The following is a 26,993-nucleotide window of genomic DNA, read 5'->3' as shown; positions in this document are numbered from 1 at the left end:
CTATAGCCTCATATCACTATGCCGTTTTCTTTTTAATCTTCTATAGGCTGGATCTTGTGGTGGATTAGTGACAATTACTTGAAGTAGCGGATTCATGTAGTTAGGAAGGAGTTTGTACAGTCTGATGTAGCTGTGTCTTAGGACCTCCGTCACCTCAGGAATACAGAGATCATCGTGGAGGATCTTGTTGCTAATATACCAAGGTGCACCAGACATCAGCCTCAAATAGCGATTTTGCATGACCTGTATTCTTCTTATTTGTGATGCAGAAGCAGATGCCCAAATTGAACATCCATATTGCCACACAGGGCGCACGATTGAAATATAGATAAGTCTCTTGTAGTGTAGAGGCAATGGAGATTTGTCTTGAATAATGTGTTTTAGCAGGTAGATTCTGTGTCTAATTCTTTTAACAATAGCTGATATGTGGTTATGCCAAGTAAGTTTGCTATCCAAGATTAATCCAATATATCTTACAGATTGAGCCATTGGTACTACTGAACCACATAATGTTACTGGATAATTTACAGTGTTTCTCTTATAAGTAAATCTGACTAAATTTGATTTTTGAGGATTCATAATTACTCGCCATTGCTTATACCATGTGGAAATTTTTTCACAAAAAATGTTCAGTTGTTCTGCTGCAGATTCACAAGTACCTTTACTAAGAATGGCAACATCATCAGCAAAATGGGCTATTGTTAAGTGATCTTAAGTTGGAAAATCCGATGTATATAGAATATAAAGCAGCGGTCCCAAAATACTACCCTGAGGTACTCCAGATTGAACAATATTTGATTTTGACTGAGCAGATTCGTATTTAACGGAGAATGTACGTTGTGCAAGGTATGACTTGATTATTAAATAATAGGTATCTGATACATGATTTTTAAGCTTTGAGAGCAAGCCTTCATGCCATACTTTATCAAATGCCTTTTCTGTGTCTAGGAAGAGACCCAAGCACACCGCCTTTTCCTCATATATATCTGAAATAGTATCTGTGATCCGATGAAGTTGTTGTGGACTAGAGTGTTTTGCTTTAAATCCAAACTGCGTTCAAGGAATAGCCCCTTGGAGTTGTTTTAAGAGATGAGGTATAAGTAGTTTTTCAAATATTTTTTATAGTAATGGCAGCAGACTTATTGGGCGGTAATTTGAAGTGTTACTTTTATCTTTATCAGGCTTGGGAATCATAACAACTATGGCACCACTTGGGATCGAACCCCGGACCTTTCAGTCTGTAGCCAGCTGCAATACTATACTGTATTTTGATTAAACAAAAACCTAATGAAAATGATCAAACTCAAAAGGGCGATATTTCCTAGTTTACGTAAATGGATGAACTACTTTTCTTCCCTCCTATACCTAGTAAAGTGATTTGTTTGTATATTACGCCAGTATCATCGAACTCCAGTCGTGGAAGGGGGTAGCAAACGGCGTTGATTCAAAGGTATAGCCAGGTTAATATTAAAAATGTTAGTAAAAATAAAATGATGTCTCTGTATAACATGTCATGTAACATTTTGTTTCACATTTAATGTGTTTCTTTAATGTATGTATATATTTATTTCTTCTTTTTCATATATCCTGATTGTATTTAGGCCTATAAATTATTATTGATCATATTAAAAATACTTTGACATGAACAGTTACATAGTAAGTCATGTAATAAATTGTTTCGCATTTAATGCGTTCATTTTCTAGCGTAAGCATGTGAAACAGGTTCAACTACTCCTTAAATAATAAATTCAACTTTTCGGAGTGTCATTTACCGTATGTTCCAGGAAGTCAAATGGGTCTACGTTCGCAATATTTTACTTCAAGATGGCGTTTATCATTTTTATACCCGCTGACATACATTTTTTGACATGTTCACATTGGTATGTTAGGTTTTAAAAAAATTAAAACCTGCTATCTGTAACCGGTATCTGCGATCCTGCAAGGAATTTGGAATGGTGACGTTGTCAACTCGACCACCTCACTGTTGTCAAGGTTGAATGGAATGTTCTACTACCACATTATTCATAACTCAGTAGGCTATGTGACACTGCTTACTGTACAGAGTATGCGAAAATTTCCACTACTCCTGTTGTTATGTTATATTTATGATAATTAAAAAAAGTAAACCCATGGCGCTACAGCCCATGAAGGGCCAAGATCGACCAGCCGGCTGCTGGCCTCACGTCCACATGCCGAAGCAGAGATAGACGATCATCCAACTAGAATGGAGATATCGTGTGGTTAGCACGATAATCCTCTCAGCTGTTATAGCTGGTTTGCGAAACCGGATTTTCGCTAACTATCGTAGCTCCTCGAATGCATCACGATGCTGGGTGGGCACCGGTCCCCGTACACTGGCCGAAATTTCATGACAAAATTTCGTCCTCCATGAGGACTCGAACCAGCGCGCATTTCGTAACACGAATCTTAGACAGCATGCCTTAGACCACGACGCTACGGTGCGGGATATTTATTTTATTTTTTATTTTATTGGGTTATTTTACGACGCTGTATCAACATCTAGGTTATTTAGCGTCTGAATGAAATGAAGGCGATAATGCCGGTGAAATGAGTCCGGGGTCCAGCACCGAAAGTTACCCAGCATTTGCTCGTATTGGGTTGAGGGAAAACCCCGGAAAAAACCTCAACCAGGTAACTTGCCCCGACCGGGATTCGAACCCGCGCCACCTGGTTTCGCGGCCAGACGCGCTGACCGTTACTTCACAGGTGTGGACGCGGGACATTAATGAATATTATGAATGGAAATGTACCTGTTATGCATTGAGGACATCAGTTGAGTTCCAACATGATCATATGCGGAGGATTGTGCTCAATTTCTCGATAAAAGTTGGGATTCTCCTTAGCCCAGAAGAAGATGTACCGATTTCGTGAATTGCGGTAATTGGCGCATATGTCAATTAAGAGAACTTCTTTCTGGTACACACGTATTGTAAATTTTTGCAGCAACATTCACACATTATTTATTTATTTATTTATTTATTTATTTATTTATTTATTTATTTATTCATTTATTTATTCATTTATTCATTCATTCACTTATTTATTTACTCATTTACTCATTCATTCACTTATTTATTTACTTATTTATTTATTTACTCATTTACTCATTCATTCACTTATTTATTTATTTATTTATTTACTCATTTACTCATTCATTCACTTATTTATTTACTTATTTATTTACTCATTTACTCATTCATTCACTTATTTATTTACTATTTATTTATTTATTTATTTATTTATTTACTCATTTACTCATTCATTCACTAATTTATTTACTTATTTATTTACTTATTTATTTACTCATTTACTCATTCATTCACTTATTTATTTACTTATTTATTTATTTACTCATTTACTCATTCATTCACTTATTTATTTATTTATCTATTTATTTATTTACTCATTTACTTATTCATTCACTTATTTATTTACTTATTTATTTATTTATTTATTCATTTACTCATTCATTCACTTATTTATTTACTCATTTACTCATTCATTCACTTATTTATTTACTTATTTATTTATTTATTTATTTATTTACTCATTCATTCACTTATTTATTTATTTACTCATTTACTCATTCATTCACTTATTTATTTATTTATTTAACTCATTTACTCATTCATTCACTTATTTATTTACTCATTTACTCATTCATTCACTTATTTATTTATTTATTTATTTATTTATTTATTTATTTATTTACTCATTTACTCATTCATTCACTTATTTATTTATTTATTTATTTACTCATTTACTCATTCATTCACTTATTTATTTATTTATTTATTTATTTATTTATTTATTTATTTACTCATTTACTCATTCATTCACTTATTTATTTACCCATTTACTCATTCATTCACTTATTTATTTACTTACTTATTTATTTATTTATTTATTTATTTACTCATTTACTCATTCATTCACTTATTTATTTACTTATTTATTTATTTACTTATTTATTTATTTATTCATTTACTCATTCATTCACTTATTTATTTACTTATTTATTTACTCATTTACTCATTCATTCACTTATTTATTACCTTATTTATTTACTCATTTACTCATTCATTCACTTATTTATTTATTTATTTATTTATTTATTTATTTATTCTGGTGGAGTTAAGGTCATCATGCCTTCTCTTCCACATCGCTAGGAATATGAACTCATACAACATTTTTCAACAGCAGCGAAGAAGCTAATTAGTAATGTTCAATTACACATAAACGTAGACACAGAACAAGTACGTTTACAATTGAGGACCATTTTTGCAAAACTTGCTAACTGCAGAATTAAAAAAATTGATATTTTGTTGGATAGTTAACATAAGACAGACCTCTACTGATGCTAAAGGCCTCTTAGGAAAATCTTGTCATTTCCTTCACAGTAGTGGGTCAAAGTGTCATCGTTTTTTCAAAACTTGCTTTCTGCTATGTGAGAGCTATAGCAAAACTTGCAGTTATTTCAGTTGTTTGTGTTTCCTATAAAGTTTAGTTTTTACAGTTAGCAAGTTTTTGCAAAAACGGTCCTCAATTTAATCCTATAGCCTCCATTGAAAAATTCCTTATATCCACTTTCACAAATTTGAGGATTTTGACAGTAACTGGTGCCAAATAGAGGAAAATTTCAACCTAACAGTAATTTTTAACAAACCTTTTGTTTTAAATTCAGTGGCTTTTTGGATTCAAACTATATAAATCATTAGAATTTATTCTTAACAAGCAATATGTGGGTATAACTCAATTAGGAACAAAATGGTCTTTAGGGGGTTTTGAATCTAGACGATTCAATTACAGTAATACAAAACGAAAAAAAAGAACATAATAAGAACAAAATAATGTTGCATTAGATGAAAAATAGGAAGGAAATAATGTTTTCATCTATTTCCTAAATGTATTCATTTTAATTACCCTTATAGCTTAATATTAAAAAAATTACGTTTGAAGAAAATAGTACATTATGCAACGAGCCTACGATGGTAGTAATTAAGACGGAAGTATGTTTGTTTATGAAACGAGCGCAAGCGAGTTTCATAATTATTTTCATATGAGCGTCTTAATTACCATTAATTACGACTTTTTATGCTCGACCATATTTCAAACTTGAAATTATTCATAAGTTTTCATGTTATGGTTATGTAAGTCACGAACGGAACTGACCTGAATTCTGAGATGTGCGCAGACGCGAAAGTATTGATTTTTTTTTCCAAGGCACGAATATCACTGATCTTGATATAACCTAGAGAACATTAGTCTTGATATAACCTGGAAATTTATTTATAATTGAAAAACGAGATGACTAATTGAATTTATTTGAATATTATTTACAATTAACGCTAATTATTATAGTAACAGAATATAACCTTCTGCGACAGTATTGGATTTCCAGTCTCCGTGACATTTCTCTAATTGTCTTTCAATTGCATATCCGAGAATAATCGAAAACCTGAACTTTAATGAATAGATGTACCCAATGACATGCATTAAAGGACTGCTACCAGGTGTATAATTACTACATTTCGGCATGGTCGAGCATAAAGTTTATTAAACACCAATTTCCATAAAATATCATTGGGTAAGGGGTGACCTTGGTTTGAATTAAACCCTCATAAAATTCTTTGACATAGTTGCGATCATTATCATCGACATTCATCACTATGTGCCACTCAAACGACAGTTGTCCTTTTCAAGAATAATTTCTGCTCTGACGCATGGAGTGGGTGGACTGAAATGGCTCCTCAGTTGCTATTGGCACTCCTAATGGTCACACTTCGTCAAAAAGTCGTTCAACACAAGGACGCGGTCCGTAGTTCATCCTCAAGTCCATCAGACACTTTCCACGCGTCCTGCGCGACGCTTCGCTGGAACGACTTGCTCAGTTCTGGTCATATAGCAGCTGACTCCTCGGGGCGAGACGTCGTCAGCGCAGAAATAAGGAGCTTCCTACACAGGCCACGTAAAACCTTCGATATGTTTTCAATAAGTGATTTTATTTTCAGTCTCAAGTATGGTGGTCAGGATATGATTTGAAAATTGCGAAGCACGAAAAGAAATAAACGATATTCGACGTGTGTATTAAAATATACGTGGGTGGTTATAAAAATGATAGAGTGAATGGAAATGTGTGTGAGTGGATGATAGATTGAAAGATGAGCCTATGGATGAGTACATAAAAAACTATATATTGTTGGCTTACTTCGAAAACCTCGTAACTGTATTTGAGAAGATTGTACAGGAAAGCAAAATAACTTCTTTATTCTTTTTATACCTAACGAATTGTTAAGGATTTGTTATTTATAAATTGAAGAGTTCAGAACCATAATGGACGAAGCGCCATTTACTAAGCCGTAGAAAACAAGGGTTAAAATGAAGTTATCACCATAAGCCAATGGAAACATATAGCAAGTAATATGAAGTATACACATTCAAAGTAAATGATATATCAATCTTCATTAAACTATGGTATTAACTTAACTTTAACCCTTGCTTTCTCCGTTTTTAATAAATTGCGCTTGGTCCACTGTGGTTCTGAACCCTTCAATTATAGAAACATTTGTAGAATTACGAAGTTTACCAGCATATGCACTTTGAAAATGTACAAAGATTTCAAAATTCGGCGAAAATTCGACTTTGAGGTTTCAGAAATAAGCCGACGTTGTTGAAATTTGAAGTATAGGGTAAATTAGGGTCTGTTGGACAGTCAGGCATGTTGGACACTTTGTACTTTAACGTGTTACCTCGCCACTTGTGGGCACCACATTCTGCTAGAAGTCAATGACGGAAGTAGGCACGAGTGGGGCTACTTCCGTCATTGACTTCTAGCAGAATGTGGTGCCCACAAGTGGCGAGGTAACACGTTAAAGTACAAAGTGTCCAACATGCCCGACTGTCCAAGAGACCCTAATTTACCCTATTGGTACAGTGGTATAATGAAAAAAGTTCCGATAGATCTTATTGTGAAGTTTATTGGATAATTGTTTGTTTAGTCAACTGTCCGAAGACAGGTTTGAACTCATAAGTAACACCAATAAGGCATCACTAATGAGGCAACTAAGGCAGGGTTAGGAAGGCCAGTTGGATAGGTAGACAAAGAATAGACAGAGATATAAGTGGAAGAAAAGATGAAATATTGAACAATAACAAATGAAACAAGGAATAAAACGGTGAATGGGAAGATAAAGAGACTATGGAAGAGTGTGCGAGTGAATGAGTGATTGGATGATTGGACGGACTGATGAACGAACGAAAGAAAGGACGGATGAATGAAAAGTTGAATGAAGAATTAAACTGATGCATGGATGATAGACGAGTGGGTGGATGGGTGGATGACGGATGGACGGATGGATAGATTGATGGATGAATGGATGGATGGATACACAAAAGGAAGAACGAAAGGTTCAATAAAGAATTGAACTGATGCATGGATGGATGGATGGAAGAATGGATGGATGGATGGATGGATAGATGGATACACAAAAGGAAGAACGAAAGGTTCAATAAAGAATTGAATTGATGCATGGATGGATGGATGGATGGAAGAATGGATGGATGGATGGATGGATGGATAGATGGATGGATGGATGGATGGATGGATACACAAAAAGGAGAACGAAAGGTTGAATGAAGAATTGAACTGATGCATGGATGAATGGATGGATGGAAGAATGGATGAATGAATGAATGGACGGACGGACGGAAGGGCGGATGGATGGATGGATACACAAAAAGAAGAACGAAAGGTTGAATGAAGAATTGAACTGATGCATGGATGAATGGATGGATGGAAGAATGGATGAATGGATGGATGGATGTATGGATGGATGGATAGATACAAAAAAAGAAGAACGAAAGGTTGAATGAAGAATTGAACTGATGCATGGATGAATGGATGGATGGAAGAATGGATGAATGGATGGATGAATGAATGAATGAATGGACGGACGGACGGGCGGACGGACGGACGGACGGACGGACGGACGGATGGATGGATGGATGGATGGATGGATACACAAAAAGAACGAAAGGTTGAATGAAGAATTGAACTGATGCATGGATGAATGGATGGATGGAAGAATGGATGAATGGATGGATGGATGGATGAATGAATGGATGGATGAATGAATGGATGGATGGATGGATGGATACACAAAAAGTAGAACGAAAAGTTGAATGAAGAATTGAACTGATGCTTGGATGAATAGATGGATGGAAGAATGGATGGATGGATGAATGGACGGACGGACGGACGGATGGACGGACGGATGGATGGATGGACAAAAAGTAGAACGAAAGGTTGAATGAAGAATTGAACTGATGCATGGATGAATGGATGGATGGAAGAATGGATGGATGGAAGAATGGATGGATGGAAGAATGGACGGACGGACGGACGTACGGACGGATGGATGGATGGGTGGATGGATGGATGGATGGACGGATGGATACAAAGAAGTAAGAATGAAGAATTGAACTGATGTATCGATGGATGAGTGGATACACAGAAAGAAGGACGAAAGGTTGAATGGAGATTTGAACTAATGTATGGATGAATGGATAAATGGAAGGGAGGGGATGGAAAGAAGAGTGGATGAAAGTTGAATGAAAAATTAAACTGATGCATGGATGGATGGATGGATGAATGGAAGGGTGGATGGACGGAAGTAAGAGTAAAGAATTGAACTGATGTATCGATGGATGGATGGATGGATGGATGGACGAATGGAAGGGTGGGATTGAACGGATGAATGGATGGATGGAACGATGGGGATGAATGGATGGTTGGATGGATAAATGAAAGGATGAATGAAAATTTAAATGAAGAATTGACCCGATGGATGAGTGGAAGGAAGAATGAAAAATTTAATGATAGATGGGTGGATACATGGAAGAGGGACTGAAAATTTGAATGAAGAATTGAATTGAAGGATGGGTGAGAAAGCGAATGTTTAGAAGGAAGAATTGAATATACGTGCTAAGCAGACTTATGAATTATATGCATTAAGAATTCAGTTTATGCGAGTAAGATAGGATTTTAAAGTACTAAATTAAGCCCTGGAAAGTACAATAGAGCCCGAAGTAAACTTGTGAACTAAGTTCATCGAAGTGTGATACAATTTTTAATTAACAAAAAGACTATTGATTCAAGCACGTTGTATTCAATTATGAATGTTAATGCCTGAACATAAATGTAAAAAATGCTTGTTTAACCCTTAAATTCGCAAAGTATGCTATAGGATACAACAGGTTAATAGGCTATATGCTATAATTAGAACAATAGAAAAAATTGGTAGGAAAATTAAAATTTCACAATACTATAATATTGTACAACATATAAAATATGGACATTGCAATAGCTGTTAGCTGTTTACAGTCCGACACGATTTAATAGACTAGTGTGAGAAATGAAGTTTTGCCAATTTAAGGGTTAATATTTTAATAACAGTTTTAATGTCTCTTTCCATTGCGGTCATTAATCTACAGTCTAAAAATTAGTAGCGCAGTAAGTTATGATTTACGACTTATTTTCCATTATTAACTAATTGGATCATTCTTGCCTTGGCAGGGCGACATTTACAACTCCGAGTGTAATTTCCTAAGTTTTATGGCATCTGCTTACTTCACTTAAATGAACTGAGGCGCAAATACATTACTAGAAACCTTTTAATCAAGTTTATAATAATCAAAGTGGACTTCGATGGTGTGTATGCGTGGAAAAAAGGTTTGTAATGCGCCATATATATTTTTTAAAATAGAAAATGTCCCTGCCAATCAATAGTTACACGGAAAACAAGAAAAGGAACAAAAATAAGAAAAGAACTGCCTCCGTGGTCTGTTTGTCAGCATGCTCGCTTCCAAATCTGGAGGTTCCGGGTTCGATTCCCGGACTCGGATCTCTGTGAATTTTTTCTTGAAGAAGAAAAATTGCCTGTGTGTTTAGAGTCTGGAAATTTGTATGAATGTAAGTGTGATTGTGAGTGTGCCGGGTTAATATTAATTAGCCAATCATCAAAAACATAAAAATACAATATCAGGACTGTCGCTGGGCAGTAACCTGAATACAAGTTTCAGCGTCACATTGTTGACAAGTAACTCCATCTGTTCGCACAACCATAAATCACTAATAGATGCAATAGAGTTAACAACAACGAAAAAAAGAAATATAAATAAGGAAAAACTCAGAATAGGAAAGTATATGCTTACAAGGGCAACTAATAGTTCCTAGCCACCAATTTAGGACATCAATCAGTTCTGTTTCGTACGAATCTTAAATCCCTAACATTAATTTTATTTCCCTCTAAAGGAACAAATTAAGTTTTTAACTTAAATTGTTAGCCTTACAAGCAAACATTCTGATGGGGGCAGATAAAAAAGTTAAATTTTTGTCTTCCACATATTAATAATCCCAAAACAATTGCTTATACAAATTCTGGCCACTCGACCGCAATTACGAGGCCGTCCAGAAAGCGATTTTCCCTGAGGCCGTTTGCAGAAAAAAAAGCATGATTGCATGAAAAGATTTATTGAAACAGATACAGCAATTGTGATGCTATTTGTCAACATATCCCACACTGGAATCGAGACATTTGTCATACCATGGGATCAATTTTTGTATCCTTGCGTCGTAGAAGTCAACCGCCTGGGATCGGAACCAGCGTTTGACAGCCGTCTGCACCTCTCTGACGACCACATAATGACAAATGTCTCAATTCCGGTGGGGAATATGTTGAAAAATAGCTAAAAAATTATTGCTGTGTCTGTTCCAATACATTTTTCCAATGAAATTGCGTTTTCTTTCTGTTAACTTATTTTTACTGCCCTCGTAATTGCGATCGAGTGGCCAAAATTTGTATAAGCATTTCTTTTGACATTATTAATACGATGAAAGAAAAAAAAACTTTTTTTATCTGCTCCCATCAAAATGTTTGCTTGTTAGTGGAAATTTAATAAAATAATGGAACGAAAAACGAATGGTAGATTGAATACATTGATGACAAAATGAAAAGCACGGTGACAAAATGATAATAGTGAGTGGTTAGTTTTGTGTAAAGATTATAGAGTGCATGAATGAATGAATGAGAGCAAAGATGAATGAATGAGAGCAAAGATGAATGAATGAGTGGAAAGATGAATGAATGAATGAATAAACGAATGAATGAATGAACGAATGAATGAATTAATAAGTGGAAATGTGAATGAATGAATGAATGAATGAATGAACGAACGAATGAAAGAATGAATGAACGAATGAAAGAATGAATGAACGAATGAATGAATTAATAAGTGGAAATGTGAATGAATGAATGAATAAATGAATGAATGAATGAACGAATGAAAAATGAATGAACGAATGAATTAATTAATAAGTGGAAATGTGAATGAATGAATGAACGAATGAACGAATGAATGAATTAATAAGTGGAAATGTGGCTGAATGAATAAATGAATGAATGAATGAACGAATGAATTAATAAGTGAAAATGTGGCTGAATGAATGAATAAATGAATGAACGGATGAAAAAATGAATGAACGAATGAATTAATAAGTGGAAATGTGAATGAATGAATGAACGAATGAATTAATAAGTGGGAATGTGAATGAATGAATGAATAAATGACTGAATGAATGAACGAATGAATTAATTAATAAGTGGAAATGTGAATGAATGAATGAATAAATGAATGAACGAACGAATGAAAGAATGAATGAACGAATGAATTAATTAATAAGTAGAAATGTGAATGAATGAATGAATGAATGAATGAATGAATGAATGAACGAATGAAAAAATGAATGAACGAATGAATGAATTAATAAGTGGAAATGTGAAAGAATGAATGAATAAATGAATGAACGAACGAATGAAAGAATGAATGAACGAATGAATTAATTAATAAGTGGAAATGTGAATGAATGAATGGATGAATGAACGAATGAAAAAATGAATGAACGAATGAATGAATGAATGAACGAATGAAAAAATGAATGAACGAATGAAAGAATGAATGAACGAATGAATTAATTAATAAGTGGAAATGTGAATGAATGAATGAATGAATGAATAAATGAATGAATGAATGAACGAATGAAAAATGAATGAACGAATGAATTAATTAATAAGTGGAAATGTGAATGAATGAATGAACGAATGAACGAATGAATGAATTAATAAGTGGAAATGTGGCTGAATGAATAAATGAATGAATGAATGAACGAATGAATTAATAAGTGAAAATGTGGCTGAATGAATGAATAAATGAATGAACGGATGAAAAAATGAATGAACGAATGAATTAATAAGTGGAAATGTGAATGAATGAATGAATGAATGAACGAATGAATTAATAAGTGGGAATGTGAATGAATGAATGAATAAATGACTGAATGAATGAACGAATGAATTAATTAATAAGTGGAAATGTGAATGAATGAATGAATAAATGAATGAACGAACGAATGAAAGAATGAATGAACGAATGAATTAATTAATAAGTAGAAATGTGAATGAATGAATGAATGAATGAACGAATGAAAAAATGAATGAACGAATGAATGAATTAATAAGTGGAAATGTGAAAGAATGAATGAATAAATGAATGAACGAACGAATGAAAGAATGAATGAACGAATGAATTAATTAATAAGTGGAAATGTGAATGAATGAATGGATGAATGAACGAATGAAAAAATGAATGAACGAATGAATGAATGAATGAACGAATGAAAAAATGAATGAACGAATGAATGAATTAATAAGTGGAAATGTGAATGAATGAATGAATGAATTAATAAGTGGAAATGTGAATGAATGAATGAATGAATGAGTATATTAAACAATACATGAGTAAGTGAATGAATGGTATGCACTGTGGAGAAGTCGACATAATATTGGGAAAGAATAGTGATATTTCTTTGCCTGTGTGATTTGAAAAATTGTAGCTTTGCGAAATTTTTCTATCAGTTGTAAACAAGGTGGAAGTATTTACAAATAATTGCTATAAAATGAAATTAACTTTTACCGCATTACAATACTTGATCTTAATTAAAACGGTTTTTGACCATAGTAAGTTCCACTAAAGACTAAAACGTCTTGGATTTTGTGTTTGTTTTAATTGTGAACGTAAATGATTCTCTGCTAAATTACACCCATAGAAGTAATTCACTATCGATGAAATGTTATGATGAAAATGGATATTTTAATAAGAACTGGAGAAAAGTAGTTCACATTCATTTCAATATTCATTATAGTCATTATAATAGCATTATCCACAACGGTGCAAGCATAATGTAGTACTGTAATTGGCGTGCAGATGGTAGCAGCTTGAGAAAGCTCTGCATTGTTGGAAACATAAAGACGTGCAAGCTGAACTGATAAATTCCATCACACAACAGAGTCACGATAGTTCCAAGAGCGCGACTATTCGGATTTCAAACATCATTTCTACAATGTAACCACTTAGGAACAATAAGCCCACTAGCTAACTTCTTGAGCAGGTGGTTAATGCGGTGAATGACATCAACTTAGTATCACATAGAATAAATAGTGGACCTATGTAAGAAATATATTCGGTTGCAATACGGGAGAAATATATCTATCCTCTTTTGTTTTAGAGATTCTGGAGGAAAGAGTATTTTTAATATACTTTGCTCCAGGGTTTAAACTAGAAAATAAATAATTGTTGCAAAAATGCACAAATGAAAAATTATATTTGCACAAATTTCGAAATGCTTGCGCAATATTATAAATAATTGTGCAGAAAGATAAAATTAAATAAAGTATGGAGAAACAAAAAGTTACAGGATATAATTTGTTTCTTGGGATTTTATTATTTTCAATCCATCTTATCTCTCACTAATAATACCGTACTTATGTAAGTAAAACATTAGACGTAGGTATGTTTAGAATCAATTACTGCTGAATTTACATCGCGTTAAAATACGTTATTTTATGGGCACTCTAAACATTAAAATTCTTTACTAGTAAACCCTTCAAGATTTATTGTTAGCAGAGTGCTAACTCTTTTTAGTGAAAGGCGGTTTCTAATTCTAGTTTTTATAAGATTCATGCAACTAAATCCTCGCTCACAATTTTCAGTATGGGATGGAATTATACAGTGTGTTTCCGAAGTGGTGTTACAAACTTTCAGGGATGTTGGCGAAGGGCACATGTATCAATTTGAGATAGGAACCCTGGTCCGGAAATGACTGAGTCGAAAGTTATAAGCAAAAATAGTTGTGTGAAAATGGAATTGTAATTTGACATCACGTGCCCTCCTTCCCTTAACTCTTGGAACAGTCGTGGAAAAATGGTATGAGCCGGATGTCTCCTACGTGGGTACTTGCCCCGATACAATCTGTGAACTTGTCTACTGTTCCCATTGACTCATCCGTATTCGAAAACCAGGTCTGCTTATTCCGCTCTCGTGTACTCCTCCATTTCACTAGACTAATCGACTGTACAAGTTGAGTGTCCAGTCGGTCAGTCCTATCCCATCGATATTCTCAACTAATCCAGTTTAAAATAAAACATTCACATTTTCATTTCTCACACCATCTTCCACTGAAAATTCTTACCGGAGCCAACAGGAAGATAAAAGAGACAATCTATTTTACACTACCCAATATCACTTTATGTCCACTCATTAGCAAGTTTCTGGCTGCCATCTTGTCTTCTCGAGCATCGTCTGTTCGTCCCGAACGAACTGATAAATAGAAAACTCTGGGTAATCTACCCAACACGTAGTTCTAATGTTCACCACACACAACGTCGGGCGTTGATCATCTTATTTGAACCCCCTTCCGTCAGATGGTGCTGACAGCAATTTCGCATCCTATTATATATTCATCCATGATGGGGGTTTATGAGGGTTTACCAATTCCAGGAAGAGAGATCGTAAAGTTTTGGAGCAAAGCATAATAATGTCTCTTATAAAAAGAAGGAAATATATTTTATCCACATTAATCTTGCTCAGGCCTGCAGAACTCGCAAGTAGGGGAAATATGAAGCCAGCCTCACTCCACTTCTATTGGGGATGATCGACTTCCGCCGCGAGAATGAATGTTGATGCAGCCGAGCGTTCTAGTTAAGAACGCCGTGACAGCACGGGTAGAAAAGGTGGGTGGGGTAAAAAAGGGGAGGAAAGCAGTCGCTCTCAAGAGCTACAGCTCTGCAGGTCTGATCTTGCGGATCTGGAATACTGACCAATCATTTCTTTTCTTATTCCTGTGCACAACAGTTCCATAATGTTGCTGGAATTTCTGGCGGTGGTTCTGGTTCTGTTCTACCTGGTTCGAAAAGTATGCATGCGGCGAATGGTGGAGTTGGCTGAACAAATTCCGGGTCCAAAGACGCTGCCTTTCATCGGTAACGGTCTTGAGTTCGGCACCAACACTAAGGGTGAGTCTTTATCAGATACTCAAAAAAAAAAAAAGACAAAAAAAATGTGCTTTTACCGTAGTTGTCTATCGTTTTTGAGTATTTCAACTGTGTAGTAAAACAGAAAATTTCCAAACTTTACCTGCTAGATCAATCATTTCAATTTTAAATTTGAAATTTAGTAACAAAATTAAACATGTCTTTTTGCACTTTAGTAAGCATCCTGAAAAGTAATACTGACCAGTGGCGTACCCAGGCTGATTTTTTTTGGGTGGGTCAGATATGCAGAGTTTATTTTTTTTTTAATATACAGGATGTCCACCATGAACCTGACACATTTGAAATTGCTGTATAATTCATACTGCTTGGGGCAAAAAGAAAAGAATGCATGCAATATCAAGAGTAACTCACCAAGTTTCATTAAAAAAATCAGTACACCTCAACATAAGATCTTCTCGTTGCACGAAGAACATCTAGCCTGAATTCAATTTCCTGCCAGGTCTTCTGAAGCATCTCGGGCGTAACGGAATTGACGGCATCTCTTATGCGGCCGCGTAGCTGTTGAAGATCACGAATTTTGTGGCCTGTATACACTTTGTTCTTGACATATCCCAACAAGAAAAAGTCTAGAGGAGTAATATCCGGTGATCGAGGTGGCCATCTTGTCGGTCTATCACGCCCAATCCAGCGACCGGGAAATTGTGTGTCGAGAAATTCTTGAACGATTAGGCTCCAATGTGGTGGGGCGCCGTCCTGTTGAAAGATGACGTTCGGCTGCAAATGCATTAACTGAGGCACAACAAATTGATCCAACATGTCGAGGTAGGTATTGCGCGTAACTGTTTGTTCTGCATCTGCAGTTCTCGTCCCGCTTGTCGAACTGACTTGCGTGGACTTCGTTCATACGCCTGTCTCACTGCTGCTACACGGTCCTCTGATACGCGCACATTACCGCCACCATGCAATTTCACCACACTTCCCGTTGCCAAAAAGTGCTGTTTCCATGTCTTAATGGTGTTCCGTGATGGTGGGTCCTTCTGGAACACGAGCCGAAAGTTGCGTTGCACTTGAATCACCGAATTTGTTTCAGCATACCACCAGATCGCTTGTGCTCGCTCTTGCGCTGTCGCCATTTTGACTTAAGCTACCGCAGCGCCACGTACAACCTCTCGCGCGGGTTTTTAAAAATAGCCAACGAAATTTTCACAGTTTCTCTACATATTGCAATGCATGTTACCAACTTATTTCCATTCATTGATTTTTGGCAGCCAAATGAAATGTGTCAGGTTCATGGTGGACACACTTTACAATTTCTTGAACCCTATTTTACCCGAAAGTACATTAGGGTTATAGTTATAGCCTGAGTTTATATTATTATAATGAGAATTCTTTTGACGCGGGTAACCCAGTCTTCCTACTTAAAATTAACACTTATATCTACTACAATAATTTGAATTATTTACAAGTTCTTAAAGATACTACATATAAAATTACATTGACGCGGGTAACCCAGTCTTGCTACTTAAAATTAACACTTATATCTACTACAATAATTTGAATTATTTACAAGTTCTTAAAGATACTACATATAAAATTACATTGACGCGGGTAACCCAGTCTTCCTACTTAAAATTAACACTTATATCTACTACAATAATTTGAATTATTTACAAGTTCTTAAAGATACTACATATAAAATTACATTGACGCGGGTAACCCAGTCTTGCTACTTAAAATTAACACTTATATCTACTACAATAATTTGAATTATTTACAAGTTCTTAAAGATACTACATATAAAATTACATTGACGCGGGTAACCCAGTCTTCCTACTTAAAATTAACACTTATATCTACTACAATAATTTGAATTATTTACAAGTTCTTAAAGATACTACATATAAAATTACATTGACGTGGGTAACCCAGTCTTGCTACTTAAAATTAACACTTATATCTACTACATTAATTTGAATTATTTTCAAGTTCTTAAAGATACTACATATAAAATTACATTGACGCGGGTAACCCAGTCTTCCTACTTAAAATTAACACTTATATCTACTACATTAATTTGAATTATTTACAAGTTCTTAAAGATACTACATATAAAATTACATTGACGCGGGTAACCCAGTCTTCCTACTTAAAATTAACACTTATATCTACTACAATAATTTGAATTATTTACAAGTTCTTAAAGATACTACATATAAAATTACGTTGACGCGGGTAACCCAGTCTTCCTACTTAAAATTAACACTTATATCTACTACAATAATTTGAATTATTTACAAGTTCTTAAAGATACTACATATAAAATTACATTGACGCGGGTAACCCAGTCTTCCTACTTAAAATTAACACTTATATCTACTACATTAATTTGAATTATTTACAAGTTCTTAAAGATACTACATATAAAATTACATTGACGCGGGTAACCCAGTCTTCCTACTTAAAATTAACACTTATATCTACTACAATAATTTGAATTATTTACAAGTTCTTAAAGATACTACATATAAAATTACATTGACGTGGGTAACCCAGTCTTGCTACTTAAAATTAACACTTATATCTACTACATTAATTTGAATTATTTACAAGTTCTTAAAGATACTACATATAAAATTACATTGACGCGAGTAACCCAGTCTTGCTACTTAAAATTAACACTTATATCTACTACATTAATTTGAATTATTTACAAGTTCTTAAAGATACTACATATAAAATTACATTGACGTGGGTAACCCAGTCTTGCTACTTAAAATTAACACTTATATCTACTACATTAATTTGAATTATTTACAAGTTCTTAAAGATACTACATATAAAATTACATTGACGCGGGTAACCCAGTCTTCCTACTTAAAATTAACACTTATATCTACTACAATAATTTGAATTATTTACAAGTTCTTAAAGATACTACATATAAAATTACATTGACGTGGGTAACCCAGTCTTGCTACTTAAAATTAACACTTATATCTACTACATTAATTTGAATTATTTACAAGTTCTTAAAGATACTACATATAAAATTACATTGACGCGGGTAACCCAGTCTTCCTACTTAAAATTAACACTTATATCTACTACAATAATTTGAATTATTTACGAGTTCTTAAATATATTACATATAAAATTACATTGACGCGGGTAACCCAGTCTTCCTACTTAAAATTAACACTTATATCTACTACAATAATTTGAATTATTTACGAGTTCTTAAATATATTACATATAAAATTACATTGACGCGGGTAACCCAGTTTTCCTACTTAAAATTAACACTTATATCTACTACAATTATTTGAATTATTTACAAGTTCTTAAAGATACTACATATAAAATTACATTGACGTGGGTAACCCAGTCTTGCTACTTAAAATTAACACTTATATCTACTACATTAATTTGAATTATTTAAAAGTTCTTAAAGATACTACATATAAAATTACATTGACGCGGGTAACCCAGTCTTGCTACTTAAAATTAACACTTATATCTACTACATTAATTTGAATTATTTACAAGTTCTTAAAGATACTACATATAAAATTACATTGACGTGGGTAACCCAGTCTTGCTACTTAAAATTAACACTTATATCTACTACATTAATTTGAATTATTTACAAGTTCTTAAAGATACTACATATAAAATTACATTGACGCGGGTAACCCAGTCTTCCTACTTAAAATTAACACTTATATCTACTACAATAATTTGAATTATTTACAAGTTATTAAAGATACTACATATAAAATTACATTGACGCGAGTAACCTAGTCTTCCTACTTAAAATTAACACTTATATCTACTACAATAATTTGAATTATTTACAAGTTCTTAAAGATACTACATATAAAATTACATTGACGCGGGTAACCCAGTCTTCCTACTTAAAATTAACACTTATATCTACTACAATAATTTGAATTATTTACAAGTTCTTAAAGATACTACATATAAAATTACATTGACGTGGGTAACCTAGTCTTGCTACTTAAAATTAACACTTATATCTACTACAATAATTTGAATTATTTACAAGTTCTTAAAGATACTACATATAAAATTACATTGACGTGGGTAACCCAGTCTTGCTAGTTAAAATTAACACTTATATCTACTACATTAATTTGAATTATTTACATTCTTAAAGATACTACATATAAAATTACATTGACGTGGGTAACCTAGTCTTGCTACTTAAAATTAACACTTATATCTACTACAATAATTTGAATTATTTACAAGTTCTTAAAGATACTACATATAAAATTACATTGACGTGGGTAACCCAGTCTTGCTAGTTAAAATTAACACTTATATCTACTACATTAATTTGAATTATTTACAAGTTCTTAAAGATACTACATATAAAATTACATTGACGTGGGTAACCCAGTCTTGCTACTTAAAATTAACACTTATATCTACTACATTAATTTGAATTATTTACAAGTTCTTAAATATATTACATATAAAATTACATTGACGTGGGTAACCCAGTCTTGCTACTTGAAATTAACACTTATATCTACTACATTAATTTGAATTATTTACAAGTTCTTAAAGATACTACATATAAAATTACATTGACGTGGGAAACCCAGTCTTGCTACTTAAAATTAACACTTATATCTACTACATTAATTTGAATTATTTACAAGTTCTTAAAGATACTACATATAAAATTACATTGACGTGGGAAACCCAGTCTTGCTATTTAAAATTAACACTTATATCTACTACATTAATTTGAATTATTTACAAGTTCTTAAAGATACTACATATAAAATTACATTGACGTGGGTAACCCAGTCTTGCTACTTAAAATTAACACTTATATCTACTACATTAATTTGAATTATTTACAAGTTCTTAAATATACTACATATAAAATTACATTGACGTGGGTAACCCAGTCTTGCTACTTAAAATTAACACTTATATCTACTACATTAATTTGAATTATTTACAAGTTCTTAAAGATACTACATATAAAATTACATTGACGTGGGTAACCCAGTCTTGCTACTTAAAATTAACACTTATATCTACTACATTAATTTGAATTATTTACAAGTTCTTAAAGATACTACATATAAAATTACATTGACGTGGGTAACCCAGTCTTGCTACTTAAAATTAACACTTATATCTACTACATTAATTTGAATTATTTACAAGTTCTTAAAGATACTACATATAAAATTACATTGACGTGGGTAACCCAGTCTTGCTACTTAAAATTAACACTTATATCTACTACATTAATTTGAATTATTTACAAGTTCTTAAAGATACTACATATAAAACTACATTGACGTGGGTAACCCAATCTTGCTACTTAAAATTAACACTTATATCTACTACAATAATTTGAATTATTTACGAGTTCTTAAATATATTACATATAAAATTACAAAACTCTTTATAACAGCACGTTTTTGTGAACACATTGAATAGTGATTTGTCATATATTACATTACAAAAATTTAAATGTCCGACCAAAATAAATCTTTTGTTTTCGAAGACTGGACAATGAAACTAAAGGTGATCCACAGTTTGGTGTTCCTCACAGATACATAAATAGCCACTGTCCTTATGTAATTTAAATCGTTCTAGATAAGACCCAAATTTCCCATGACCCGACAAAAGTTGTGTTAGTATAAAATCTGGTATAATTTGTTTGCTATTTGCTAGGAAAGAAGATTTCTCTCGTAACGGAATCCTTTGCACTGCATAGCCACTGATTGTTCCACCTCTTCATTATGTGCAGGGTTTAGAAAGTACCTGACATCTCCTGACAATGCCGCTGCCGTCAACTCTCTTGAAACTTATTCTCGGAAGTCTTATTTAATAACATGCAAAATTATGATAAACAATCATGCAAGGCATATAAATACAAACGATTTATAAGGTGAACTGGAGCTGTCGAGATTTCCTAGCAACGAATCTGTCGATCATTGATGATGGCTCCTCCAACAAATCCCAACTTTTCTCCCTCTCAATGGATAGAATTGCTAGATTACAAGGCCTTGTGCTTGACATGATTGTCGAATTTCTCTTCGTTTCAGAGCTTTGAAAAGTTTTATATCATTGCCTTAATGAAGGACGAACATTTACTAATATCCATTTTTGGAGACTGAGGTGCCTCCGATAATGAATTTGAAAGAGCAAGAATATCGTCTAAGCATACCAAATAAAATAAGGTGTCAAATTTTTCTATCTGATGGAACAATTCAGTAGCCTCCACAGCTTCCTTCTTTTTATCGCTGCCAGACAATTTTTTAGTCCCAATCCAGCCGGCCCGGATGGCTCAAGCGGTAGGGGCACGGCATGTCTCTATCGCTTGGTCCGAAGGGTTGTGGGTTCGAGTCCCGCCTCGGGCATGGGTGTTGTGTGCGTACTAGTTTAAGAAAACAGAAAACAGAAAAACAGAAAAAAAACGAAAAGAAATAAAAAAAAATCCAACACAGTTAAATTGGCTTTGAAGAAATGAACGCATTTTTTACTTTTTACCGTAATGCTATCGATGTAAGAGTAATGGAACGGAGAAAAATTCTCTCCGGCGCCGGGATTTGAACCCGGGTTTTCAGCTCTACGTGCTGATGCTAGAGGGAACCCAAGAGTTGGAGCTTAATCTGAGACGATTCTGTCCGACGCCGGGGTGGTATCCGGTGTGGCTCAGTGGATAAAGCATCAGTAAGTAGAGCTGAAAACCCGGGTTCAAATCCCGGCGCCGGAGAGAATTTTTCTCCGTTCCATTACTCTTACATCTTATGATGACGCAGAATATCAGCATGGAAATATCATATGTACTTCGGTACATTAAAATAATATATATGATATGCGTAAATCACTTCGTGATTTAAGACGGTGCTTATTCCGTCGGATCCCGGCCAACTACTCACTCATAACGAGTGCACTTCAGCACATGTGTGGACTTCGGTCCTACGTTCATAGACATCTATGACGTAGTGCAGAGGGCGGTCACTAGAGGGAACCCAAGAGTTGGAGCTTAATCTGAGAAGATTCTGTCCGACGCCGGGGTGGTATCCGGTGTGGCTTAGTGGATAAAGCATCAGCATGTAGAGCTGAAAACCTGGGTTCAAATCCCGGCGCCGGAGAGAATTTTTCTCCGTTCCATTACTCTTACATCGTATGATGACGCAGAATATCGATGTAAGAGTAAGAGTTTAGTTAACTCCCTTAATAACAGTAATCTTTCAGTTGTTACCCTTAACAACACGCTAATCCCTTATTCATCTGTCGTAAAAAATCTTGGCTTCTTTTTTGATAATAATCTAAGATGGAATTTTGAAGTTAAACGATAAAAAAAATCTGTTCCTCCATTCACTGTTTGAGTCGCTTGAGAAACTTCTTGCCCCAGCAACTAAAATTTACCCTAGTACAAACCGTAGTAATGCCGCACTTCGATTATTGTGACGTTTTGTTAAGTGACCTAAGTTCTGAACTGTCAGTCAAGTTACAGCGAGCTCAGAATATGTGCGTCAGATACGTGTGCAACATCCGACGATATGATCACATATCACCGTCCTTCGCAAGTCTCTCGTGGCTCCGACTTAAAGAACGCAGAACTTTAGAGTCTTTGTCTTTACTCTTTCGAATTCTGCACACCTCAACACCAAATTACCTTTCGTCTCGTTTCTCTTATCTATACTCTAACCACGACGTAAATACCAGATCACTTATCTGTGACACGCTAAATATACCTCTTCATAGAACATCTTGTTATTCCTCATCTTTTACAATATCCACCTCGCGTCAATGGAATTCCTTGTCACAAAGTATTAGGGGCTGCAAGACAACAAACACCTTTAAGAACAGCTTAAAAGATAACCTTATTAGCATTTCACTCAATCATACTGATTTAAACTATCACTGACTACACTGTTACTTTTTTCTTTAGACATCATCCTGATTGTGCTGTATTTTCAAAATTGTCTCATAATAATCTCTTTCTATTATCTAATATCATTTGAAATATATTAACATTCTATGTATTTTAGTTTAATTCTGCTACACAGTTTATTTCAGTGTTTAATTAATAGTTCATAGTATTTTGTTGTTTAATTCGTAAATAACTCTTGTATACATGTAACTTTCACCTAAATCAAATTGTTGAATTCTTTGCAAGTTCATGCATATGTATATACACTTTTTGCTGGTTGAGTGGAAGAGAAGGCCTTACGGCCTTAACTCTGCCATCTAAAATAAATCATTATTATTATTATTATTATTATTATTATTATTATTATTATTATTATTATTATTATTATTATATCTGCATGGAAATATCATATGTACTTCGGTACATTAAAATAATATATATTAATGCTATCGACTGTAACTATTGCTCTGGATCCATGTTTTAGTTTTAATTTTGAGTATTTTCCATAAAAAACGCAAAAATTCGTATATTTTTTGGTTGGGGCTGGGGCCCACCTGACCCACCCGCTGGCTACGCCACTGATACTGACTCGAACCAAACAGAATTTAAATAAATTCACTCTCATAATATGAGATTTTAAGGAAGATGTAATTGAAAACCGAAAGTTAAAATAGGGAGAAAACTGCCAAATGTAATTCTTTTTCTTCTTTCTTTGCTGTCCTTTCCGGCGATGGGTTTCCTCAGCCAGACATGATCCATTTCCTGTATTTTACCTGTTTTGTGTTAATTTTTTTGTTTCCTGCAGGTTCTTTTCCCTGTTGTTTATTAATTTTTGTGTACCCTTACCATTCTACCTTTGTTATTGTGTATTAATTGTTTACTGTGTATTAATTATATTTTGTATTAATTGTTATTGTGTATTAATTGTTTATTGTGTACGAATTGCAATTATTGTGTCTAATTAAGTTATCACTGACACTGGGTGTTTGCCATTACAGTGTAAATATATACATACATACACACATACAAATTTTGGAATAAAACCGTTCAGGTAATCATTGGGACTTGAACTCGCGATCGAATAAACAGGCAAACGCCCGACCTACGCCGCGTTGCTTTCGAAGGCTAACTCCACGTACTGCGCATTAAGCCCCTCGCTATCGCACCGAGTCCGGCTGTGCTATTTTCTTTAAGCAGCAGTGGTTCCCGTTTGGAGGTCCGAATTCCTTTAGGGTTCCCTGTAAGCAATCCAGGAGGTCCGTGATAGTGTTCAGAAAGAAACGATTTTCTTTTTCTATCATTTTTTTAAACTGAAATGCTTAATAATAGCTCTATTGGTGGAATCATTCATTCCATTCATTCATTCATTCATTCAATTCATTCATTCCTTCCATTCATTCATTCCATTCATTCATTCCATTCATTCATTCCATTCATTCATTCATTCCATTCATTCATTCATTCATTCCATTCAAGTCCATTCAATCATTCATTCCATTCATTCATTCCATTCATTCATTCATTTATTCCATTCATTCATTCATTCCAATCATTTCATTCATTCATTCATTCCATTCATTCCAATCATTTCATTCATTCATTCCATTCATTTCATTCATTCCATTCATTCATTCATTCCATTCATTCCAATCATTTCATTCATTCATTCCATTCATTCATTCATTCCATTCATTCATTCATTCCATTCATTCCAATCATTTCATTCATTCATTCATTCCAATCATTTCATTCATTCATTCCATTCATTCCAATCATTTCATTCATTCATTTCATTCATTTCATTCATTCCAATCATTTCATTCATTCATTCCATTCATTCCAATCATTTCATTCATTCCATTCATTCATTCCATTCATTCCAATCATTTCATTCATTCATTCCATTCATTTCATTCATTCCAATCATTTCATTCATTCATTCCATTCATTCCAATCATTTCATTCATTCCATTCATTCCAATCATTTCATTCATTCATTCCATTCATTCCAATCATTTCATTCATTCATTCCATTCATTCCATTAATTCCTTTCATTCATTCCATTAATTCCTTTCATACATTCCATTCATTCACTCATTCATTCCATTCATTCCAATCATTTCATTCATTCATTCATTCCAATCATTTCATTCATTCATTCCATTCATTTCATTCATTCCAATCATTTCATTCATTCATTCCATTCATTCCAATCATTTCATTCATTCCATTCATTCCAATCATTTCATTCATTCATTCCATTCATTCATTCCATTCATTCCAATCATTTCATTCATTCATTCCATTCATTCCACTAATTCCTTTCATTCATTCCATTAATTCCTTTCATACATTCCATTCATTCACTCATTCATTCCATTCATTCCAATCATTTCATTCATTCATTCATTCCAATCATTTCATTCATTCATTCATTCCATTCATTCCAATCATTTCATTCATTCATTCATTCCATTCATTCATTCATTCATTCATTCATTCATTCATTCATTCATTCATTCCATTAATTCCATTCATTCATTCATTCCATTAATTCCTTCATTCCATTAATTCCTTTCATTCATTCCGTTCATTCATTCATTCCATTCATTCATTCATTCCATTCATTCATTCATTCATTCATTCATTCATTCCATTCATTCATTCATTCCATTCAATCATTCATTTCACTCATTCATTCCATTCATTCATTCCATTCACTCATTCCACTCATTCCATTCATTCATCCATTCCATTCATTCATTCATACATTCCTTGATTTATTTGTTTATTTAATTTATTTACTCTGGTGGAGTTAAGGCCATCAGGCCCTTTCTTCCACATCACCAGCAATGCAATACAACTACAAGAAAAAAAACTTCTTTATACTGTGATAAGTGCGTCTTTCCTGCAATCTTTATAATGAAGAATTCTTCTGTAGTCATAACAAGAATATTCTTACATAAGACATGACTGGAGAACCGTAGAAGTTCCTTTGGCGTTTAAGGAGAAAAATATTGAAGCGATATTAATTCTGAGGTACGGTGTGAAAAACGTTCTCTTAAGACACATCCAATACTTTTACGTGATCAGATGAAAGAAGTTTGCATACTTGTGTATGGTAATCTACTCAGCAGATGTTTTCGCATATTTTAATAATTTAAACAGAACAGTCTCCAAGGTAATAATGGGTATAGTTATGTTGAAGATCAGATTTTTAATTGGTCATTTTATGATGTTTTATCAGCTGCTATGGTTATCTAGCGTCAGGACAAATATATAGTTTATGTAAATAAATTTGACCGATCAACAACTATCATGATGACGTAATTCATGACTTCATGATATACATATATTTAAAAAGTATCGCATATTTTTACAGGATGTAGCATTTGTCGAATCTAAAATAAAGTTCCTATAAACATATGGCCAGAAACAAATATCTGTTGAGATATGGGCCATGCTGTATTGTAGCCTACGATACTCATCTGTCTGTTACTTAGACACTACAGAAAGTGCTCAATGTGGTTACCACGCATTGTTACACATGTTTCAGTCCTTCTCAGTGAATCACGAACTCTTGCAACCACACCTAGCTGTTGTGGGATTTGCACACATGCATTAGATACACGCTCTGTAACGTCCATGT

General features: G+C 33.8%; 2 protein-coding genes across 3 annotated transcripts in view; one reads left to right on the top strand and one right to left on the bottom strand.

The window, feature by feature from the left end:
* Window positions 1-26,993, bottom strand: part of LOC138706569 (sensory neuron membrane protein 1-like) — a 161,684-nt gene that overhangs the window by 34,011 nt on the left and 100,680 nt on the right. The gene's annotated exons all lie outside the window — the stretch shown is intronic.
* Window positions 5,852-26,993, top strand: part of LOC138706570 (cytochrome P450 4C1-like) — a 47,380-nt gene continuing 26,238 nt past the window's right edge. The window contains exons 1-2 of one of the 2 annotated variants that reach the window (XM_069836048.1): window positions 5,852-5,989; window positions 15,268-15,428. In XM_069836048.1, the coding sequence (XP_069692149.1) occupies window positions 15,275-15,428 (154 nt within the window). In that variant the 5' untranslated portion in view covers window positions 5,852-5,989; window positions 15,268-15,274. Of the gene's footprint in view, window positions 6,017-15,267; window positions 15,429-26,993 lie in introns of both variants that reach the window. The other variant, XM_069836049.1, reaches the window with a different exon arrangement.

The sequence above is a fragment of the Periplaneta americana genome, chromosome 9 (assembly GCF_040183065.1).
Source record: "Periplaneta americana isolate PAMFEO1 chromosome 9, P.americana_PAMFEO1_priV1, whole genome shotgun sequence".
Lineage (NCBI taxonomy): Eukaryota > Metazoa > Arthropoda > Insecta > Blattodea > Blattidae > Periplaneta > Periplaneta americana.
Note: the sequence above shows the minus strand (reverse complement) of the source record. Positions and strands in the feature narration are given on the sequence as shown.